This window comes from Cyprinus carpio, chromosome A13, assembly GCF_018340385.1.
Source record: "Cyprinus carpio isolate SPL01 chromosome A13, ASM1834038v1, whole genome shotgun sequence".
NCBI classification, from domain to species: domain Eukaryota; kingdom Metazoa; phylum Chordata; class Actinopteri; order Cypriniformes; family Cyprinidae; genus Cyprinus; species Cyprinus carpio.
The window spans coordinates 13,648,699-13,664,167 of record NC_056584.1 but is presented as its reverse complement, the minus strand read 5'-3'; the positions used below and the strand labels follow the sequence as shown (position 1 = coordinate 13,664,167).

The 15,469-nt window shown below is 37.5% G+C and overlaps 1 protein-coding gene across 9 annotated transcripts in view; it reads right to left on the bottom strand.

The window, feature by feature from the left end:
* The window catches only part of LOC109094255 (sorbin and SH3 domain-containing protein 1-like), a 50,062-nt gene that overhangs the window by 8,300 nt on the left and 26,293 nt on the right, over positions 1 to 15,469 (bottom strand). For 5 of the 9 annotated variants that reach the window (XM_042768875.1, XM_042768874.1, XM_042768873.1 and 2 more), the window contains exons 14-22: positions 11,646 to 11,660; positions 9,772 to 9,821; positions 6,852 to 7,027; positions 3,189 to 4,532; positions 1,697 to 1,782; positions 966 to 1,130; positions 783 to 829; positions 544 to 658; positions 327 to 452 (exon numbers count right to left, since the gene is read on the bottom strand). In XM_042768875.1, coding sequence (XP_042624809.1) covers positions 327 to 452; positions 544 to 658; positions 783 to 829; positions 966 to 1,130; positions 1,697 to 1,782; positions 3,189 to 4,532; positions 6,852 to 7,027; positions 9,772 to 9,821; positions 11,646 to 11,660 — 2,124 coding nt within the window. The remainder of the gene's footprint in view (positions 1 to 326; positions 453 to 543; positions 659 to 782; positions 830 to 965; positions 1,131 to 1,696; positions 1,783 to 3,188; positions 4,533 to 6,851; positions 7,028 to 9,771; positions 9,822 to 11,645; positions 11,661 to 15,469) is intronic. The other 4 variants (XM_042768876.1, XM_042768877.1, XM_042768880.1 and 1 more) reach the window with 3 other exon arrangements.

The following is a 15,469-nucleotide window of genomic DNA, read 5'->3' as shown; positions in this document are numbered from 1 at the left end:
AGCTTTTACGGATTTGGAATGACATGGAGGTAAGTGATTAATGACAAAATTTTCATTTTGGGGTGGAGTATCCCTTTAAGTGGATCTGGCCTCACATTCAGCTCATAAGTAAATAATAGTAAATAATAACAGAATACATGAAGTTGAAGGATTACTCCACAAGATTTTAGAGTTTTCTAAACAAAGCAACTAAATAAAACATATACATATAATTCTAATCTCTCTTGTTCTTCTTGCTCGCATATCAATAGTGCTACAGTACATGTGGTTAAGGTTGCCGACCCTTAGACTAAAGGGTAAGCTTCATTAAACTGCTGAAAGAATACCTTTCTGAAAGACATTTCAACAGCAGTGTCACCAGTGAAATTGAATCGAGCAATAGCCTCTCCATATTCCAACACCTGGACCGGAGCACTCTTTTTGGGCTGAGCCTTTTCTGCAGGAGGCAAGAGCTGGAGAAACAGCATAACAAAAGAGAGGTTACTGCACACTTGAAAACTCTATAAATAAAAAATATAATACTAAAGGATAAAGAAATTCTACCTCAACATAGCTGCATGGAAAAATCCCAACTCTCCCATGATGCTCTCCCTCAAACCAGTTCTGATCAATCTGCCGGTAGATGTATACAATATCTCCCTTTTGAAATGGTAGTTCCCTAGTAAAGGGGAAGCAAAACGTGGTTAGATTTGTGATGTAGTATTCTAAATTTGACATGCTGTTATTAACAAATACTTTATGATCTTATTAACATCCATAGATCTGAATAGTAAGACACTTACTTTAAACTTTCTGCTCTGAAGTCAAATCGTGCCAGAGCAGGAACCCTCTATAGACAACAAGAGACCATTAGCATTATTTCACATTATTGCATCAATTATATCACAGCAACTTTCTTTGTAACACAAAAGAGACAGGAAGCATCAAACAAGATCATTTAAGGGATCAAATAGAAGATATGTCACCTCTATGGTTTTTCTCTTCTCTTTCTCATTAATAACCAGAAGGTCGCCAAAGCGGTCATTAGTAATGAACTGTTGGTGAGTCACAACCAGCCCAGCATGTCTCCGAGCAGCTGTGTCTGCCTCTTCCTGCTCTCGCTTTAACCGTCTCTGCTCTTCCAGAATTTTCTTTAAACAGAAACAGGCATTTAATTCACACTGAGAGGGGTTTATGCCTATTATAGATGTACCATATTATATATCAGCAAAACAGGTCTCTATAAAGCGTGCTTTAAATCCATCATTATCAATATACATACAGTAGTATGTATTCCTAAACTTCTTAAAACCCTGAATGTAACATTGACAAAACAGATAAAAGCTTAAAAATTTTTTATTCAATTATCATTTATTTTTCTCATATTTTCCAGGTAAAAATATCACCCTTAATGCACACTTAAAAGATACATATATAAAACTGTGTAAAATTAGTTTTTTTTTTTTAGAGAACATATTTTGAATCAGTTTCTTTTTACCTTTTTATGATCAAACCTCAATAATTTTGTCAGTGGGGCAGGAAATTCTACTTAATTCAAGATATACTCTTTAAAACAAGTCATACTATCAATTTTTCTTCACAAACAAAATAATCTTGTTTTAAGGATGTTTACATGTTGTTCATGGAAACCAACAAAGATACTGATTAGGAAAATGATTTGTTTGTGGTGTGAAGATAATGTCAAAACAAATGGCACCTCTTTATCTCCGTAGCGTTTCCGGATTGCCTCGTCTGAGTTTTCTCCATGATCTGCTTGGCTTAATGGATGTGAGGAATCGGATTCTGTTTGAAAAACCACAGGATTCACTTTCTGTCGCCATGATAAACAAAATTACACAAAGAAAGAGTAAGTGCCATAATTCAAATCAGTCTTGGCTCAAGCATTACTTCAAATCTTTGAAATGTCCATTTATACAGAGCTTTGAAAGAGTCAACGGGAATGATAAAGACACTCTGGAGAGAACACAAAAAAAAAGGTAAATAAAATACATAGCTAAATTGCATGAACTTACAATGGCTTACACATCTTACAGTTTAAAATTACAAAATAGTTTATACATCTACGTATTTTGAGATCTGCAGGATAAGCATAAGCCATGGTCTGTCAAAATAAAAGGATGCATGCATCAAGAAAAAAAAAAATGGTAAAAATGCACAACATTCAGACATTCTTTTCAAAAATGACTGGTGTAATATGTATAATGCAGTTTTGACAATCAAAACTTAAGACACAAACATGTAATTAAAAATTAAATAAATAAATGGTCCAGACGCTTACACAGAGTAAAAACAGACTCAAGTTTGGGTTACACCATTTTGTGGAATTTTACTTTTTTTATTTCAGATCAAATATGTGAAGCTGTAATTTACAAGGCTTTGCAGTAAGATGCAATTTCTATGGGTAAGAAACACTGTTAAACGCCTGTTGAATGTACATACTGCATCTGTTCAAGAATAACATGGGAGGCCTGAATATTTTTCTCAAGCTGACAAGAAGCTAAATGACAAGTGGGTGAATCCAGTGCCAGAATTATGAGTGCAACAGTCATTTTACACAAGTAAAAATTCAATTCATTTTGCTCATAGAGAACATTAACTTTAATTATTATTTAGAATGTTTTACAATAAACCTAAAATATAGTCAAGTCAAAGTTGTATGTTATACTACTGTTTATGATTTGATTACAAAATGCTCAGTGTTTCATGGGATGCATAGATCATTTGCTTACAAAACAACTTAAGTACCTTCATGTACCTTTGTTATTTTGTCTGATACATTTCAAATACATTTTTGCTAAAAAATAAAAAACTTAGCTTAAACTTTATTGAAGAATGTTTTTAAATCCCTTTGGAAAAACTATTTTTTAAAGTCTGGTCTTGGTTTGTTGCTAATTCTGGACAATATATTAAAAAAGATAACGAAAAAAAAGTGAGAGTCAAGGAAATAAAAAAAAAAGTGACATGACACACTTTTACACTACACAGCAGAAATGGATAATATGCCAGTCTGGTTACAAACCACACAAAGTTGGCACACGGCAGAAATGGAAAAAGTAAAGTCACTCGGTGATGACAGAGGAGCAGACAGGAGAAAGAAAGGTTGGAGGAAGATGAGTGATCACAGACATAGTCATGCCCGAACATGAGTGTGGACAATCTGACACTCATGACACTCTCATTATAGCCACCTTCAGAGTGATCTTTACTGGCTTCTGAGCCCTCCACATCCATGAGGTCATCTGAGTTGCACCCCTCACAGGGAGAACTCTCTCCATTACTGAGCCTCTCCAGAACCTCCAAAGAGGACAGGCGCTGGGGAATCAAAGGCTTCAACTTGGCCGAGATGAGATCTCCGGTCATGGGCTTCATGGCAGAGAGAGCACAAGTCTTTTTGGCCTGTTGACTGTGTAGGGACCTCCTTAAGGAGAAAGGGGCTGGTCCCATCAGAAGCAAGTTCCTAGGGGGAGTGCACTTCTTCTCCTGCTGCTGGGTGTTGGCCTGTTGGCGCTCGTGTCTGAGGATTGTGGTGAAACGTGTGTAGGAAGCCGGGCAGGTGCCTTTACACTTGCTCTGTTTGGTGTGAAAAGGAAAGTGATCGTGGTGATGGTGAACTGTGGGCTCTGAGGTACCGCCGGAGGGCGTCTCTTTGGCAGGATCATGAAAGCAACTGTTTTTCTCTTCTGATTTGCCCTCATTTAGATCCAAAAAGTAGTCAGTTCTTGAGGTGTTCGGGCACTCGTACAATACAGAAGCTTCCTCTTTGGGGGTCTGGGCCTCTGTATTGGCTGGACAGTCCTCAGCATTTCCAGGCCCTGGCAAGACTAGAGTCTCAGCTGACAGAGCAGACTGGAGGAAGCAGGTCGGTACAGGGCTGTGGGAAGGACTTGGGTTACTAGGTAGTATGGGCATCGAGGCAGAACGAGTGGGCGCAGAGTTTGAACGCTGAATGATACGCTCAAACTCCATCACCCGAAACATGACAGCATCCCGGGGGATGATCTCAGTCCTCCCCAGGGTAATGTCGTCCCCCGGCTTCTCAAAAAAAGAAGCCAGGCAATGGACACTACCGTGGGGGCTGGAGCCCAGGGAGCTCGGCCTCTGAATGTTGTGCATGTTCCGATAGAGGGTGGAGAACTCGGCTGTGCTCGTCACAGATCCCACAACGGGTCCATTTTTATGCAGGTTCCTGCTCTCTGGTGAACCATTGCCCTTGCAAGCTGAATTTAACCTGTGATCGGTGTATGTCCTATCTCCATTGCGTGAGCCACAAGCCTCCTGAAGCAAATCCTCACAGCTGTGTGCCTTAGGCCGCTGTTGTGTCGACTCGGTTCGTCTTTCCAGGCTCTCATCGGTAGAGGGCGATAGCTTGGGCTTAAACTTAGAGGGAAGGATTTGAGGGATGCAAGCTTTGGCAGCAGACAAGGACTTTTTAGTCTTATATTGAAAAGCTAGTGCATTAGTGACATGAACTGAGTGAGTATTTACAGAAGAGCAGGGTGAAATCATACAGCTATTCCCACCTTTATAATCCACTGGCAGGCATGCAGGGTAACAGAAAAACAGTGAATTAGATTAAACTCGCAAAAGGCAAAGACAAAATAGTACCACACAACTGGCAAATAATGAAAGAAATGTCACATTCATTTCTGAATAAATTTTCAAAATAAAGTGTATTTTGTCAGTTCAACCAATCTATGGCATTCAAGAAGGTTCTACTCTGAATTTAATTATGTAAAGCCTGAGGTTAGTACATTGCGTGATTTTTTCCCCAAACCAGTAAATTGCAAACCCTGCCCCATAGCTGCTTCTAAAGATTTCAATAGTCATGTCAATAACAGGGCTGACTGTCTATGCAATACTGAAACAAATACTAAAACCCTAACCTACCATACGGTAGGACACTGATAGATGAGAGCATTACTGTCAAAATTGGATTCATCCGTGATTTTTCTATACTCTAAATCCATGAAGTCTGAACGTATCTTGACAGGTGACTGCATGATGGAGTTGACCAATGAAATCGCTGTTGGGTGGGTTTTGCGCCTAACAATTTTGGGAAAAAAATCATGGCAGTACATCTAGTACTTATAAAAAATGTCTATGACAATTAAGCGTGGATACTAAATATTCACTTCATTAAATTCATTAAATAGCTAGTTTCATAATTTGGCAACTAATATATATATATATATATATATATATATAAAAACAAAAAATAAAAAACGAAACTGCTAAGAACATGTGATTTGAAGAACATGATAGATTTGTATTTTAACAAATGTAAATCTGGGGAACTGTTAAAGGCATTAATAAATCATATAACAACTAGAAGTTTGACTTCTTGCAAACTGCAAAACAAAACCAAAATATTCATTGAGAAAGGCTCCAGTTTATCAGAGATTAAATTTCATAAATAAGTGCTAGTATAGTAAAATAAAGAAAAGTAATTATTTCTGTTAACTTACAATTGCCAATGAACTGAAATAACACACAACTGCCAACTGGAACATGTCTTGCAGCAGGAATGTGACTCCCTTGGAAATACATGATGCATGTGACTGGCACAATAACTCTTTAATGCTTAAAAACTGTTTTAGAGACATACACTGAAAGACAGGGTATCTAAAATTTATTAAGCATTTACTCTACTTCTGTTCTGACTTCCATTAAGTTCCTCAGTCCAACCAAATGCATCATTTGTTTCCTTTTGTCAAGGTTTGTCCAAATGTGCCAATGTGATTTTCTCTTTGACATATCACAGGCTCCCCCAAACCACTCCAAGACAGGCATTTACTCCTAATGTGGTCATTAACTCATGTAAGCGCTACTTGAGTGCTCCACAAGTCTTGGGATTTCTCACCAAAGAAACCTCAAGTGTGCTGTGAAGTTAACAACTACTATCCACAGGAATCACAGGCAGAATGTTAATAGATATTTACTGTACATTGCCAAAAATGCAGCAGGAACAGAGAGGAACTGATAGTACTGATTACTTAAAAGCAGGGGGGGGACAGGGAAATGTTGCAAGCCAGATTCAAACTACACAACTCACCACAGCTCAATAGTTTCAATGTGTAATTCATTTTTTGTCTTTAATCATTTCTTTATACTCAGTTATGAATTAGAAACATATCTTTATGAAGTGTCACACATGACTCAACAACAAGATACACGACTGCATTGTATGTTCTGTATTCAAAACATGTTGTCTTGGAAATTCAAGGCGGACAGAAACAAGAGTTAAAAAAAGATCTTAGCCCCTGTCTAAACATGTGGGTCGTGTTAACTATTAACGGATACAGTCATCATCTTCAACCCTTTCAAGCCCCCTGCCGACCCAAGCAGCCCATCCTCGGGTCAAATGTGCTAGCATTCCATTCATGACCTCACTCTGACAGCTGACCCCTCATACTTGACCACCCCTGAACATGCTGCAAGTTTATCTCTTCTGCATGGTGAGTGTCTATTGTCAGATCCACCTATTAATCTCTACGTCCATCCCCTTTCCTCTCGGTCCACAACATCCAGCTGAGCCGAACCTCATGAGCTCATTCTGTCTAACAGACCGGTGGGGAGAGAATGGCTAAAGGTCAAACTGGACATCTGTTATGTTTCAACTGTGAAAAATGGCCAGCTTTAACAAAACACAGAAAGACAAATGAGCTGTGTTATTTGTGTGGTATTGTGAAGGAAGGAAGGAATGTGGAAAATGCTGATGAAAAGGGGCTCAAGGGGCTACAAATGGATCAGCTTTAAAATAACGTGGTGTGATTTTGATTATAAATCCTTAAATCAAAATCATTTTAAACCTGAATAACCTTTGAATCTCAATAAACATACATAAAACTTACCTTTAGAAGAAGTATTGGGGTGGTACTTGTTAAGCGTTCTCAGGCCCTGCAGTGGGATGTCGCCGCCCTCCAGGACACTCTTGTAAATGTGCCGATCACATTCCGGAGCTGCCTGCCCACTGACAGACAAGCTGTCCTTTTTCTCCAATTCACCGTTGCCTGCTTTACTGGCTGAGCTGGGCACAAATAGAGATATAAAGCTGTGACTCACATAAATCATCATATTCTTGTGGCAGATCTGAATAAAACAGAATGCTAGTGCCACGTTTACTGTATATGACAAGAAAATGCTTGTTTTTAAAAGCAGACATATGCTAGACTACAGAAATAAAAATACTATAAAATATTTAAAAAATACTTTGCCATGGATTATATTTGAACCCTGTACATTCAAGATTTATTTTGGCGCACTTACTAACCTGCTCATACTTTTGAAAAAAAATAAAAATAATATTTGACATTTTTTGAGAGTTTTTCATTATTATATGCTTTAAATTAATAAATATTAATAAACGTTAAAAATAAATATATATTTTATTAATTAAAAAAGAAATTAAAAAGAATTAATTCTTGATTTAAAAATTAAGTAATGAATTAAAATTTACTTGTAATGTACGCCAAACAATTTAAAACAGTCTGAGAACTTTTTAGTCAGCCTGTGTTTGCTCTTTGATATAGATGAGACAGCACCAGCTGCTCTGGCCCTTATCACAACATTCCTCAGAGGCCTGTGTGGCATCCTTTAAAAAACATGCTTGAAGCTTTCCACATGTAGCAGTTAGAACCTCAGCATTTAAACCTTCAGTATGTGCTTACAGGAAACCATACAGAAGTTTTTAGGGATGCGCACCTTTAATAACTTCTCTTGTGTCCGGTCTTCCCATATAATGAGCTGTAGTCACTCTGTATAATTTTTACATGTTTGTATATGAAAAATTTAAGTATATCATGCTTACTTATCAAATAAGGCACTTTGATGTATGCAATAAAGTAATAAAACGGCCTGTCCAGAGTTCAGTAAGGCCTTGTTAACACTATTCTCTGCAAACAAAATACAAAAGTGTCTGATGATCTTACTTGGTTTAAATTGGTCTAGTTAGTCTCACAGTCTGATCAGCTCACAAGTGCTCAAAAACCTTAACCAGACCAGCCTGACAGTCCAAAGAAGACTCTAATTAGTTTTTATCAGCAGGGTTAAAACAATCGACTCACGTGGGAGACATGCTAAGTGATTTGAGAGGTCATTTTAACCATGACAAGGATTTTAAATGCACAGACAATGGTCTTACACATCGACAGCTCTGTTTTGGAGATAATCATATTAACAGTTACTACTCAACATGCCAATAAAATCCTAAGGGCCCCAGCATACTTTCCTACTTCTTCATAGTTGGAAACAATAAAATACACATTATTCAACAAAAATTATGTGTGCGAACAAGACACTTGTTCTTGTGACTCCCGCTTTATGAATTATTCCATCATAGTGTACATATAATAAAGTCTCTATGAATGACATCACTCCAGGGATGTATCGGGTGCTTTCCGCTGGAAAAGTGTGAGGTGAACACACGTCATTCCAGACGCCACTGGCTCCAAACTCAGGAACCTGAGAGGCTGCCAGAGAACTGCTGGAGCGGAGATGGTCTTACCTGATTTATCTGACCATTAGTAAAGTATTTTCATGCTTTTCGGCTCCATGTCAAGGATCTGTTAGCCATAAAGAAGAACTATGTTTCTCTCAGGGTTACACTTACACAGAGTTTGTCTCGCACACCTTCCTTTAGTCATGAGAGCATATTTTCGGTTAAGTGTTTTGGCTGAACACTAGCTGGCCTCCTGGTCTATAACTGAACCATGTGGCTTTTGATAAAACAATAAACTCCACATCCAAACATCAAAAAGATCCACACACCTGAGAGAAGACTGTTTGGCTAAAACCATGTGCCAGAGATTCTTAAAAGAAATGAAAGTACCACAAAACATTCATTCATTCCTTCATTTGTATGTTTTACTGCTACAGTTTTGGCAAAGTAAGCAAAGAAAAATGTTAAACTGTTTTAACTAATAATGAATATACTGTATTTACTGTTCAAATCCCCAGTTATTTTTAAAGAATGCTTACATGAAATTAAATTGATTGTATGTTTGGGGGAGGCTTTAGAGGATGCTTTAGATGTTTTTCCAACAAATATTCACATTAAGAATAAAATGTTCTACCTAGAGGCACATAAAAATATTTGGAGAACTTTGTAACTTCAACCTTCAAAATAATACCAAAAAAAAAGAAAGAAAATGAATAAAGAACTAAGAAATAAATAAGCAAAATAAATAAATAAAATAATAATTAAAAAAAAAAATTCTTCTTCTATATTTACACTATTTTTTTGATCCCGCCCTGTTCTAGCTTGTACTATTCTCCAATATTTGAATATTTGCATGAGTGTTATTGCCTCTTTAAGATTAATCGTTTTTGTAGATGTCAATAAAAAAATGACACTTCACTTTCACACACAGCACATTAAGAATTGGGGGATTTCTGCTAAAAGAATGGGCGGATGTACAAGGTCCCTTATCTCTCTTAAAAAGAAAGCCAGGCTTTATTTTCAGACACTAGTTTCAGCACAAAACAAATCATCACACTATCCATGGCCTCTCCTCCAACAAGCCCCCTACATGAACGCACGCACACATGCACGCAAATATACATCACACAAACACATGCAGCTTGTGTTGCAAATGGTCGTTCAGGAAACAGTAAAAGGAAACGAGGGAAATCTCCAGAGCCCCGTGACAGCTCTGCCTGAGAATAGATGGCTGGAGAACAAGACATACACACAAACACACCCACATACAACAAGGGTGTCAAAAAATGGTGAAGAGGAACATTTGTGAGGGGAAAAAAGGAACATGAACTTACTATTGCTGTAGGTCAGAAGATGTTTCCAAGGGGCTGAAAGAGGGGGCACTCTGCAACAAACCAAACAAAGAAGTCATTGATAGCTCCAAAGGCTTGACTCTCTGGCAGCTGGAAAGGGAGAAGGCGCATTAGTCAGTCAGGCTTGTGAATGTCTGCCGCGTCCAAAGCTCTGAAACTCTTAGGTCCTCCGGACGAAGTCGAGCGTGGAAAAGCAAGCAAGTATTTTGGCCTGCATGCAAGTTAGGGGGGAAAACAAGCGACTCGGAGCAAGGGGTGGGATTAGCAAGGGCGCCCATTTTGGGAGGGGGCTGTCAGTGCTTCCACCAATCAGCTGTTGTCTCTCACCGAAGCTCTCTTTTGTCTTCTATTGAGTCTCTCTTATTACTGGCCGGCCAGACACAGAGACAATTAACCAGCTGGTGTGGGAAGCAGGCCAAATTACATGGACAGACGCAGACATATACACACACACAAATAGATTTACATACATATATTAAGAATATCACGAGTGTTGGATCGAACATGCTGTATAAAATCACAGGGCAATACATCAAAGGAAGTTCACATAACGTGCATCCAGTGCTGGGTAGTAACTGATTATATGTAATCTCATTACAGAATCAGATTCCAAAAATTAAGTACTTGTAATTCGATAATATACATATTAAAATGCTTTTAATCAGATTACAATCACTTTCTGTAATGATTACATATTCACATACTGTATTATTTTAAGATAAAATAATATTTTAATATTATAATCTAACACATTTGCATGTATACAGTTGTCTGATGTCAGTTAATGGTCACACTGAGATGCAGGTAAACAAATGAAATATTTCTATTTTTAGTGTCCAGATATTTTTTATTATTTTTATTTTACTATCATTTATTTTTCTTTAAATTTCGATTTTAATGATTTAATTATTTAGCTTTTCATAAATTTACGAACCCCCTGCAGTTACTTCATAAACCCCAGTTTAATGCACTTCACCACAAATAATGTGGTACACAATAATCCTATTCAAATCTATGTGATCAACAAGTTAGATCAAAAGTAATCTAAAAGTAATTAAAAGTAGTATTATATTATCTAAAATGTGTAATGGATAACACTGCTGACTACAATTTCCATCATGTAATTTGTAATCAGTAACAGACTACAATTTATAAGCAATCTACCCAGCACTGTGTGCATCCAGCCAATAAGGAGGGCAGCTGTTATTGCCGGGCAGCAACTTCTGACGGCAGATAAGAGAGGGCCATTCGCTGGGGCGGCCTGTAGCCCTTCTTTCATTTTGAATGGTTTGGAGGCGTCTAATTTTAGGCTGCTATTTCTGTTGCTTTTCCCCAAGTGAACGTCACAGACGGTAAAAATAGCGTGACAGCACACCTCCGAAGAAAAAAGCCAAGTGGTGTTTGCAAATACTATTGCACAATCCCAGCCTGCCACTGTCCCTTTAGAGGCATGTGTGCCAGCAACCCACGACCCCCTCTTGTGACCAACAGAAGAAAAGTTCAACATATGACTGCAACATGTTCATCCCATTGGTTACTGGGGTAAAGAGGATCACGAATAACCTTTGCGAATGAATACAGGCTTTGTGTGAGAATATTGCTCTATTTATACAGCATCATGTTCTAGAAGTTTTGTTTCCTGAGGAACACCCAGTGACATAACAACCCACTATTACGTGTGCAAAGCAACCCATTTTTTGCTTCTCTCTAAAAAACAGCCAGCTCAGCATCCCAAGAGGCTTTTGCACAAGACTTGACATAGATGAGAAGAATAAGCAAACAGGAAGCATGCATGAAAGCCTTATCTGAAGTGGCACGCATCTTAATCTAAATACTTGTGACAGCCAGTACAATACCTTAGTGTGATGCAGCTGTTGAAATGAGATGATAAGAAAGTGAAATTATGCAATTAAGTATTATATTAACACTGTTGCTGGCATTATAAACTACAGGACGCTTTGTATACTGTATCTGACAGCACAAAAAGAAGTGTTCTTAAAGTAGTATGGTATAAAAAAAAAAACATGTAAACATAATAAAAAAATTATTCTTTTTATACTTAACTGTGAGGATGACTAGTAAATGGCCCTTGAGTTTACAGGAAACAGACTCACAAACAACCACTACAGTAAAGTCAGAACTGTTATAAGTGAGATTTAAGCGGAGTACTTGACATTCTTGACATGACCCACAGAGATGGTGGGTGAAAGTGACGTGGACAGTATGTCACTGAGGATATGGTTTCAAAGCCTTACGTTGTTTGAAATGCCAACTGAAATAGTATTTCTCATATAAGGTATTTAACTTTAAAGGAAATGAAGTAATAATGCTGAAACAGTATTCCTTGAGAATTTTCCATCGTATTATCTGGTAGTACATGTCGCATTTGTCACATCGGGGTATACAGGTTCTAATTTCAGTATGTAGGACTTTATGTACAATGAATTTATTCTTAACTCTTTCCCCGCCAGCATTTTTGAAAAAAGTTGCCAGCCACTGCCAGCGATTTTGATGATTTTCACTAAAATTTGATGGCCTACAGTATATATTGCTGTATGAATATTTGAATATGCAATATACCAAAATAAAGATCAAAGCCTCTACTTTTAAACAAAAAATTCCATTTTATTCTAGCTTAAAGCAAATTTTTATCAAAAACTACATCTGGATAACATTCAGTACGATTATCAAAAAGTATAAATCCAGTAAATCGCTTCCATCAACACCTCCAAAGCTTGCACAGCCATATACCACTTCCTGGATCATCATTTTACTCCATAACATTATGCAGTTTTCATTTATATGCTGTCTATCGCTGGTGATCGCATTATTTTTAATATGCATGTTTACATGAGAGATCGCTAGTTTTTGTGTCCTTTTCACGTGTGTTTTTGTTAGGGAGTTTTTGTACTCGTTCAGAAGATGTGTAATAGTGCCCCCGAGTGTATAACATTGAAAACACAAAAAGCCGTAAAAACTCGTCAATGGCGGGGAAGCGTTGCCTTCTAAATGACAAGATAACTATTCAATGGCGGGGATAGAGTTATAAGGCATAGGTCATCCAGAAATTTAAATACTGTCAAAAAACAAAACAAAACAAAGCAAAAAACAAAAATAAAAAAGTAAAATAAAATCATACAGGTTTGTAATGACATAAGGGTGATTATATGATGACAGAATTAAAATTTTTTTGGTGATGTGCCACAATGCCACAATGTGCTGAAAGCATTTATCACTAATCATCTACCACTTTTACCAACCTCTATATACCAATTTTATAAATAAATCATTTACATTAAATCACATGGTATTTTTATGGTATTTAAGTTTTTCTAGCTTATGTGCCTCATGATTCTAGCTGCTTTTCCAAAACAGCCATAATAAAGATCAAGAGATGTTTACCACAGTATTTCCTAGGATGTTAATTCCTTTCCCCTGATTGTTAAGGCTAGTCAGTGGAACAGTGTGTTAATAATGTTTGTTCATTTTCATGTGCTAGTTTCCAAACAGGTGCAGGAGTTGACTCAAGAAAATTTACAACTTTTCTGTTATATAAATAGCATACAATGTGAGTGAGGTGCCGTGCAACTTAAACACATGAACAAATGGGGCTTATGTGTCCATTAATGAAAGTATAACTTTATACGCAACAGTTTCCTTGCATTCTTTGCTATTATCAAAGCACATCTTCTACACAGGAATGTTGTCTCTAATTGAACAAGTACATAATGGATATGGACTTCTGGTGCAGTACATATTTGTCATTCCATATGATGGTAAACACAGGATCAGTAGGAGACAGACTGACTGGGTTTGTCACTAGACTTTGGCGTATTAATCACTGAGGAAGTCAGGTCTATTGTTGGGATTTTCAATGAGGGGCAAATGGACGGGGCCATGTACTGTAAAATCTTGGACGAGAACCTCCTTCCCTCAGCCAGAACACTGAAGATAGATTACAAGGATTACAATGACCCAAAACATAGCACCAAGGCAACAAAGGAGTGGCTCAAGAAGAAGCACATTCATGGAGGTCATGGAGTGGCCTAGTCAGTCTCTGCGAAGAGAGTTCAAAGTCCAATTCAATAGGAGATATTTTATTTAACTGAAATCACTTTTCAAAAACTACAATGAATGACTCATTTGGACTAAAAGCATATTTTCCAGGATTTGTGACATCACAAATATCGACGAATGGGACAAGACCTGGTTGAGCTGCACTAGAGAAGGCAACGATTGTTATCCCTATGTTGGAGACACGCTAGCTTTCCCAAGACAGATGAACTTAGAGTGGTTACAATCATCCGGGTTTAAATTGCGCTCAAAATGATTTGAGTTTGACACAATATTTACACTGAAGCTCACAGCAGGTGGCTATGGTAAGGGGCATGACAATTCCAGACCAGGCGCCGAGTGCTGTCAATCACAACACACACTGGCCCTTGCTAACCAATCACAGCACATTTCGTATTTCAGAAGGCGGGCCTTCATTTGATACAGGACCTATTCGAGCCGTTCATGCCAGACTGGGGTGAGAGGTGTTGTAATAATGTAAAATGTCAAAAATAATGTGTTTTTCAAACAACCTAGTATGAGAGATTGTTCTAGTACACCCCCAAAACAAAATCAAGACTTTGTAAAAGAGCATAATAGGGACCCTTTAAGGATTTAGAGAGGATCTGTAAAGAGGAGTGGACTAAAATCCCTCCTGAGATGTGTGCAAACCTGGTGACCAACTACAAAAACCTCTTACCTCTGTGCTTGCCAACAAGGGTTTCTGCACCAAGTACTAAGTCATGTTTTGCTTGGGGATCAAATACTTATTTCACTCACTGAAATGCTAATCAATCTTTATCCGTCTCTATCCGTTAAAGTAAACCTACCATAAAAATTACAGACCCTTCATTTTTTGTAAGCGGGCAAACTTACAAAATCAGCAGGGGATCAAATAAATATTTTCCCCACTGTAGGAGTCAACAAGCTCATCAAGTCTATTGCTGGGATTTTCTGTGACCACAGTCTCAGAGCTTTAAGACTTAAGCTGGTATATATGATGGATACTGTTGTTAATATTTCTAATACGAACACATTTCAGAGTGTTTACAAAGCTTTAAAATTTTTGCTTAATTTATTTTTTTTTTTATAGCTGATGAATGATAATTTCACATGGGCTTGTGAAACTAAGACTATTTCAGCATTTCAGCATTGCATCATGAACTCAGCAGACTCTGAGAGACCCACTCTCAAGGAAAGTGACTCTCCTCACTTTCGTCTCTAAATAAGTAAAGCTTTTCTAAACTTGTGCCATGACGCAGATAGTGAGATTTATGAGTCTATCCATCAGGAATGCAGCCTGTGACTCAAGGATTTGGTATCACTGTCAGAAGAACCAATTCTAAAGACATGTCATACACACCATTCAAATAGGATGCATGAATGTACAGTAATATTGTGAAATATTATTCCAATTTAAAATAGATGTTTCCTATTTTAATATATATTTTAAATTGTAATCTATACCTGTGACAGCAAAGCTGAATTATCAACAGCCATTACCCTAGTCTTCAGTATCACATGATCCTTTTTATTACATTCTAATTCTGTTTAATTCTAATATATTGATTAGGTGCTCAATTTATTTTTTCACTTTTTTATTATCAATGTTGCTTTTTTTCAGCAT